General features: G+C 46.2%; 1 protein-coding gene across 1 annotated transcript; it reads right to left on the bottom strand.

Moving 5' to 3' along the window:
* Positions 1-6: 6 nt before the first annotated feature.
* On the bottom strand, positions 7-4,135 carry LOC120859425 (cancer/testis antigen 47A-like). The gene is made up of 3 exons (XM_040235537.1): positions 2,401-4,135; positions 1,402-1,543; positions 7-107 (listed from the first exon to the last, which is right to left on the bottom strand). Exons 1-3 carry the CDS (start codon positions 3,014-3,016, stop codon positions 95-97), a joined length of 771 nt encoding a protein of 256 aa, XP_040091471.1. The 5' UTR covers positions 3,017-4,135; the 3' UTR covers positions 7-94.
* Between the last annotated feature and the right edge of the window lie 4,739 nt (positions 4,136-8,874).

Consider the following 8,874-nt stretch of genomic DNA (forward strand, 5'->3'; position numbering starts at 1 on the left):
ATGAATTTTGGAATGGAATCAGCATTAATAACATTCCCATGGGCTTCTGCAAAATGAAAACCCTGAAAATCAGGATTCTTCTTTCTCCATCTTCCTAGTCTTCCAAACTGCAGGATGAAATGAGAGAAAATGAACAATTATACAGTATTAACCAGAACCAGAGACTTTCTTAATCTAATCTATATCTGAGGGCTGTTATCTCAACAAGTAGGGAAGAAAAACATATTTCCCTTTTGTAACCTGCATCATAGATATTGGTACATGTACAACCTGATGGCTTCAATTATGTGATCCTACCAACCTTCTCTCCCTCTTTCCCAACACCATACATGTTTTTTTTTTCCCTTTGAGAGGCTATTCTTGAACTTAAATAACTCTTTTCACCTTAAAAGTCTGTGCTCAGTCCACAGATGATACTCCCTTACTCTCCCAGACCCTCAGTTTCCATATCTACCATATGAGAAAGAGGCTGTTTTGAAATACACCATTATGAAAATGAGGGGAAAATGTTAATTATTAAAGACAAGATATATCTTATACCTTCATTACCAGCTCAGTGATAAGCAACAGTCATACTATGACAAAGTTACTGTTCTTTTAACTGTCACATAAAATTTTAAAAAATCTACAACTGAACCAATGTTTAGCTATTAATCACTAAATGTGGTCCCTACTTGAAATTCTGAACTTTTTGCTATTTTTAAGTAGTCACATTCTAAAAGATGTCATCTCTTAGTGCAGGAGACTCGACTTCTGTGGTCAAGAAATAAACACTCTACTAGTGCAAAGCCCAGTTACTTTCACTGCTGCTTCTAGTAACTGTTTACTAAACAAATACTGGTCTTAGGTACTGATACATTTACAACTTGTTAGTAGTCTTACAGGTAGAGGACAAAAGACCTCATAAAAACAAATGAGGAGCCATGAAGTATATTTCAGTACATAATGCACTTTATATTACTAGGTGCATGCTGCCACTGCTGCTGCTGCTGCATCACTTCAGTCGTGTCCGACTCTGTGCGACCCCATAGACGGCAGCCCACCAGGCTCTCCCGCCCCTGGGATTCTCCAGGCAAGAACACTGGAGTGGGTTGCCATTTCCTTCTCCAATGTATGAAAGTGAAAAGTGAAAGGGAAGTCACTCAGTCATGTCTGACTCTTAGTGACCCCATGGACTGCAGCCTACCAGGCTCCTCCGTCCATGGGATTTTCCAGGCAAGAGTACTGGAGTCCAGTGACTAGGTGTGTGAGTGTTCTATAAACATTGAGTAGGTAAATTTGAATTGCTGAACTAATTTTAAACAAACTTTTTCTTAATTTACTGGGAGAATTAAAAAGCAAAAACAAAATTTGTAAATGCCTGGGAATAGCTGGATTATTTTCAAAGCTATACACAGATACCTGAAGTTTTTGGGCCTGTCCTTTGCTGGGTCCAGATTCTTTTCTGGTTCTTCTTGTTTTTTGTTATACTTCTCTTCTTTCACCTCACTTTCAGTGCATTGGACCTCTTTTTTGGAGTTCTCATCCTGGTGCTTACCTATTTCTTTAGTGAAGAATAATACAGACTTTGGGACCAGAGGTTCCCAGGGAAAAAAATAAATCCCAACTCATAAGGAATAGCAACAGACATCCAGAACTCTACCCTCAGGAGAAGCAGGAGGATAGGAGCAACTAAGAAAAGAGTAATTGGGGGCTTCCTTCTGGTGGATACAACACTTCCATAGCCCTCACTTTGTTGCTGCTTGATCATTTTCACAATCACATTATTTCTTCTTCTCTAGTAAATCTGTCACCCTGTGCTACTGATTACTTCTGGCCAAAGATCAGAATCCTCTGGGTCTGATGCATTCTATGTTTCAGTCAGAACTTTCTCACCAAAATATGTTTCACCTCAATGACAAATTCTATGGTGAAGCTCATTAGTTCCTCAACCCCCTGAAACTTCATTTTGACCAAGTGCTCCTGTATCAGTTCATAATATTTTGGGATCAACTTTCCAAGAATCTTACCATTTTTAAAAGCTATCAACCAAATATGACGTATGCCATTTGCTTGTTCTCTTCCATGTCCTCTCAAGCTCCCTCCCAAACACCTGCCTTCACTGATCTTCCCCTGTGGGCTCATAACTGGCACCGATCATCTCAGACCTCTTACCAGGGCTGGCAGAGGAAAGCTTATTTCCACGCCCCGCCCCCCAAACCAGAGTGGTCGTTATGGCGTTGGGCTTCTACTGGGCCCCTCTGGCCTTGGATTCAAGGAGGCCCTGGCTCCCAGCCTCCCTTCCCGAGGCCCTCCTCTGAGCCTGGCCCCTTCCTCGAGATCCCTGGTCCCCAGACTCGGCCTGCAGATGCCAGTGTCCCCGTCCCCCCCAACTCACCCCCTCCCGTCCTGAAGGCTCACCCTCAGGGGCAGCCGGCTCCTGCGCCATTTCCCACAAGCTGGACGACTCAGACTCTTCGGTGGCTGTCTCCCATAAAGAGGCTTCCTCGGCTTCCTCCGCCTCCTCCACCTCCTGGGCTGGGGCCTTCCCCGCCGGCCCCTCCCCTGGTCCATCCGACGACACCCGGAGCTCGGAGAACTCGGGCACTGCGGCCGAGCCTTGATCGGACGAGTGCTGCTGGGCCCGGTGCTGGCCCGGCATGTGGCCGTTGTGGGGCCAGACGAGGATGTAGTCGTTGTAGTAGATGCGGCTCAGCACCGAGCGTACCAGGTCCAGCAACGTTAGGCGGAAGCCGGCCATGGGGAAGTGGTGCGCGTCCACCATGAGGTCTGGGCCCCCTGCCTGCTCCTCCTCCCCCTCCTCGGCGCTCCCCCCCTCCAGGGCCGCCTCCCTTGGGCCTCCTGAGGCCTCAGTGATTCCGCCTGCCCCAGCCTCAGGCACGGCGTCACCCCGGCAAGGCCCGGAGTTGCGGTCCACACCTTCACGGGCTCTGGACGGTCCGGCCTGCACCCCAGCCATGCCTGCTGGGCCTTCCTGCCCGTCAGGGCACTGATCTCCCCCTCTCGTGGTGGACATGGCACTGGGCAGTTACCTCAATTGGGCAGGTGATGACGGCAACAGCCCAGGTGGTGGCTCCTGAAGTGGCTGCCCTGAGGGGAGGCTAAGGGTGGCAGGACGGGACGAGGCGGCCACTGAGAGGATGACAGAGGAAGCCCCACGATAGGGAGGGTAGGCAGCCAACGGCGGGAGCGTCCCACCGAAAGCTGGGCCTCAGACAACAGTGGAGCCAGGCCTGACGCAAGAGTCCCCTAGGCCACAGAGGAGGGGCGGGGCCAGAAGAGTAGCCAATAGGACGTGCCCCCTCGTCATGAGCTCTGAGCTCATTTGCTGACAAGTGAGGATTGACGTGCCCTGTGTCCAATGAAAAGTCAAGGCGCTTAGCTGGTAGAATTGGTCACAATCGTCTCCTGGTTCTTTTGACGCCCTGGGTTTGGTTCTAGCCTACATTTAAGTACGGAAGGTTCCTGTCCTTTTAGTTTTACGATTGTCCAAAAAACCCACAATGGTACAATATATTGATAACGTGGGCTGAGGAAACTTCTGTAAAAGGCAGAGAGTTAACATTTGGGGCTTGGAGGTGCTCAAAGGTAAAATCAAGATGGTTATTATGTAGGTACTTACATAACAGAATTCCACAACAAATAAAATGTTGCTGAAACTAAAAAGTATTAATAATTGCTTACCATGTTTAAATAATATAGGTCTATTAGTGAGAAGAATGAAATTCTTTTGGCAGAATATCATTTTGCTTAGGTGAAGATCCAAGTGTCCTCTGTCATCAACACTGCATATGTTCATCTGTTCTGTAATGAAGTTTTACATAGTTCACCTTTGCAAATGTCTTTTCACACAGATATTGGCAAATACTGGTATCAGTCCATGAGATAGGTACTTCTAAATACTGGTATCAATCCACAAGCATATGATTTTAATTTAGCATATTCATTATTTGGAAGAAAATTATAGAATTCTATTAGGTTCTTTTGATATTTGCCTTTTAGCATGTCATTACATTGCAGAGTAATCACTTTCATTTGAAGTTTATGTGGAAGCTCCTCAACTGCACAGTTTAGTGGATCTGAAATATGGAAACTTCCTTTGTACTTGCATGGTGGTGGTGGGTTAGTCGCTAAGTCGTGTCTGACTCTTGCGACCCCATGGGCTGTAGCACGCCAGGCTCCTCTGTCCATGAGATTCTCCCGGCAAGAATACTGGAGTGGGTTGCCATTTCCTTCTCTGGGGATCTTCCCAACCCAGGACTCAAACCCAGGTCTCCTGCATTGCAGGCATATTCTTTCCCAACAGAGCTATAAGGGGAGCCCTTGTACTTGCATAGAGGACTGAAAAAAAAAACTGCTGGAATTTTAGTATGAGCTTGAATATATATCTACTCCAAATTTGTATGTAAATAGAGAGCTCCCTTAATTTAACTTTTGAAAGCATCTGAAGAGTATCAAGCAGTCTGACATTACTTTGATTCAAATAACGTTAATTGTCATTGAAATGACTTTACCACAATATGTTTTTTAATATAAACACCGTTTGCTTTGTAATTTTAGGTTTAGTTCATTAAGAAATATTATCAAACCTGGAACAAAAGCTAATTTCCAAAGCCATTCAGTGTTAAATGGTAATTGAGGGAGATGTTCTCAATCAAAAATAATTCAATCTCCACCATGAGCTTAAAAACTCACATACACATGGACATACACACACAGAGTGGTAGAGAAATTCAGGACATCCAACTTCTGTTTCTGACAAAAGTTCACAGAACCATGATGGTTAAGTTCATGAGAGTGAATGGTGTTCCCCATTAACACTGTCAGTTTAATAACACATGAGAGATTCAAATATTGTCTGCAATGTGACTGCTGATAAATAATATAATGAAAAACCCAAAGAGTTATATTTTCACAAATTTTGTATATTTATTCACAAACTCTTTTCTTCTCCACTCGTAGTTTTAACATTATCAGTTGTAACATCTTAGCAAATTCCACTTCAGGTTATACTAAGTGCTTTTTCAACTTCTTCAAAAACATTCAGCCCAGAGTAGTCACATGCAGAATATTCACAGATACTAATTCTTCAGTCATGATAAACTGCAGCCACCAACCTCTCAGTCCTAGTCTTCCCAATACTGTTCTTGCCAAATTCATCGGATGACAAGTGTGAAATTTTTGACATGTTTTGTTAGACAATGCAAGTATTGATACTATCGGGAAAACCTCAGGCAGGCCTCGGAACTCAAGTCTCTCTCAAAGTAAATAAAAATGTTGACTGACTATATCTCAAATTTCTTAAAGAAAAGTCATAGCTCTGCCACTTGTCACCCCAAAGATGAGCTCCTTAAGAAGCTGCCAATAAAAACTATGGCTGTTAAATGACAAAGGTTACTGTGACTAACCATTTCAGAGCTGAGTCACTAGTGACTAATTCACACATAAGGAACAGTAGTACCAATATAGGATATGATGCAAAAACAGTGCCTCTGTCCATACAGTGAAAGGTGATCTTTCATTTGGGGTCTAAGCTACCTTCAAGTCCCTTACTGCTCACTCTGATTTAACAATAAACAGCTACATAGCTTAACATCAGAGTCAGATCTCTGTGATACTCAATATGAACTGGACACAGAGCAACTAAATAAAAGACATTCAAGGCATTCAGATAAATCACTGTCAAAATTTTTGGTAGTGAATATCCACTGGTAGAAAAGCTTGAGGGGTATGTGGGCTTTTGTATAGTGATAGTGGTTTCTACGATTTCTCTTTGTGATATTTTACTGTCAGTAAATTAGCTGGCAAAGATAAGTATTTTATTCATGAATGAGCACCCTGCTTCACCACTTCTAGTTCATCAGAAAGTTTCTCTACTGGCAATCAGAGACAAGAAGCCTGGCAATAGTTATATGGACTTGTTAAGAAAAATCCAGTCCAATGCACTCTGCCCTTCATAAAACTCATACATGAAGAGAGTCCCAGAAACACAATGTATAAACAACAACAATTTAGCTTGACTCCTTAAATAAACAACAACCCAACAATATTAATAATATCTGTTGACCCATGAAGTTATAGAACATACACCACAGATACTAGCCATTCACTCACCAGGCAAGTATTGAGTACCCATCTATATACTCGGGGTTGTGCTAGGGAGGCCTCTCTCACAGATGCCTAAGACTAATGACTTGCTCTAGTTCATGGTCTAGAGGGGAAGACAGACACTTGAACAACAATGACCCAAGTGACAAGTGCTAAAACGAGGATGAACCCAAAGTGCTCTGGGAGTATGGGAGAGAGAATGATTAATTGGGAGGGGAAAGGAAAGCGGGGAAGGAAAAAGGGGAGGACAAAAGGGGGATGGAAAGAAGTAGAATAATTAACTGGGGAGGTACTCAAGGGGAGACATTTCACCTGGATCCTGAAGGATCTCTAGGAGTTTACCTAGCAATAAAGGATGGCAGGGAAAGAGGAAGAATGAGGGAATGAGGTCTCTGTATGGAAAGGAAACAGCCTGCATAGTAGAAGAGAGGTGTGTGTGCATGTGTATATATGTGTACCTGTCCAGGGAATGAAATGGCTCCAGGATGGGCAGAGTGGCAGATAGGCCTGGAAAGCAGATTGAGGTCATAATGACGGCTACTAATAATTAATTATTCCTACTAAAATCGTTACTAAGAATGTCTTCTGCATAAGGGCATATTTCTCTTTGTGCCATTAATCCTTTCCCCTCTCACATAGCACAGTGCCCTCCTATCTTTTTTGGCTCCTACTCAAACTCATCAGTTTTATTCATCAAATCATATATTTACACATCTACCAAATTTATTGGGTAACTTCCAATGTACCAAAGCAATGTGCCATTAGAACTGTCATTTGTATCAGTTTATGTTCGACACATAAAACTCAACATAGCAGAACTGTCCACAGTTCCCCATCCTACTGCATCCCCCATCATCATTCCTGGGGCCTTGCTGGAGGGGTTGGCTGAGACCTCTGGAAGCTGGGCCCTCCCAGCTGTGCTCAGGGTTGCTGTTCTGATATATTTGTCAAGATTCTATTTATACTCAATCACATCCTCTCCTGTTGATTCCTCCACTTATCAGTAGGGCAGAAACACAACAGGATGTCTGCTGTCAATGAGGAAGTCTCTGGTAACAAATTGTGCACCTAGAGCCTCTTCTCTGTGTGGGGAGGTGGGATGGGGCACCAGGCTTGCCATGGAGAAAGCTATTTTCATGGAGCAAGCTGTTGCCAATGAAAACCTGTGACTATGAAAGATGGGAGTAAAGAGGACCCTGGAGGAGGTGGTGCTTTGGCAGCTGCAACAAGCTATCTCCCTATGAGGTTGGCATTGGGTCTAGCTTCCTGGGAGAAGAACTAATTGGCACCAGCAAACAAAGAAGAAAGGAAGATGCTGAGCAGGTGTCCCTTTGCTGCTGCTGCTAAGTCACTTCAGTCGTGTCCGACTCTGTGCAACCCCATAGACGGCACCCCACCAGGCTCCCCCGTCCCTAGGATTCTCCAGGCAAGAACACTGGAGTGGGTTGCCATTTCCTTCTCCAGTGCATGAAAGTGAAGAGTGAAAGTGAAGTTGCTCAGTCATGTCCGACTCTTAGCGACCCCATGGACTGCAGCCAACCAGGCTCCTCTGTCCATGGGATTTTCCAGGCAAGAGTACTGGAGTGGGGTGCCATTGCCTTCTCCGAGGTGTCCCTTTAGGAAATACGTAAAGCAAAACTGATGGAGATCTCCTCCCACCTCCTCCCACCTCTGACATGGGACCCTCTTCATGGCCAGTGTGTGTCCCAGAAGCCCACGGGTCAGTCTCCAGGGCCTCATTCCTCTGCCTGAGCCTGCCTGTGGCTACAAACCCATCCAGGACATCCAACCCCTATCACTGGTGTTCGCTTGCCACCTACTCTCCGTCTCCAGCCATGACTTCTGATCTTCTCCAAGTCAGGAAGTTGGCACAATCTGGGGTTTCCGATTTTCTTAAGGGAAGGTGCTTGCTTTCCTCGCCCCACTCCCCATTGGTCAACAGAAGTGGCCACATCCTTTCCCTTTGCAGATCCATCATCAGGGTCGGGAAAGGAGAAACGAGGGAAGGACCCAGGGTCACCACAGCTGGAAGAGGTCTCTGCTTCCTGGCGGGCATGGCAGGGCACACTCCCTGATCAGTCCTGAGCTCTCCTTTACAGCCCGGCCCCAGACCCACCCCTCCAAGAAGCCTTCTCTTCTGTATCTGCTCCCCCTGCAACCCCCACAGGCTCTCCTGGTTGCACTGAGATGTGTGGACACTGTTTGGCTCCCCTGGAAAAGCACAGGCCCTTTAGGGGGATTGTCCAGACCTTCTTCAAATTTGCGACCCCCCCCCCCGCCGCCCCACGGAGTCTGCACAGGTAGGTGTCTGTTGACTGAATCGCAGGGCTTTTGAATCCAGCTCACTGTCAATGGTGCTTCTCTTCTACCTGCGCAGGCCTGACTCTCCAGAGGGTCTTCCTGCCCTCTTCCCATCTCGCTTTGGCTCCTCTGCAAGGCCTCCTGGGAGGTTTCCACACCTGTAGCCAGGTGTGATGCTCGTGCTGTGGTGGTGGGTACAACGAGGGCCTGCGCCCCCAGCTGAGGCCCCACCCCCACGCCCACAGGGAGTGACTTGTGCTATCATTGGCCTCCTAGACCACGTGTCACGGCCAGATCAGGCTGTGGGTGCTCACCGAAGAGAAGCACCGACACGGGGGTGCCATCTCCCTAGGAGAGATGAAAGCCCTGGGGTAGAGAGCACAGGGTGCTGAGTTGCAGCCCCTCCTCTGTTCACGGAAGCCTCAGAAGGCAGGGAGCCAGCAGGCCTGCGGGAGTCTCTGGACT

Source organism: Oryx dammah, unplaced genomic scaffold (genome assembly GCF_014754425.2).
Source record: "Oryx dammah isolate SB20612 unplaced genomic scaffold, SCBI_Odam_1.1 HiC_scaffold_893, whole genome shotgun sequence".
NCBI classification, from domain to species: Eukaryota; Metazoa; Chordata; class Mammalia; order Artiodactyla; family Bovidae; genus Oryx; species Oryx dammah.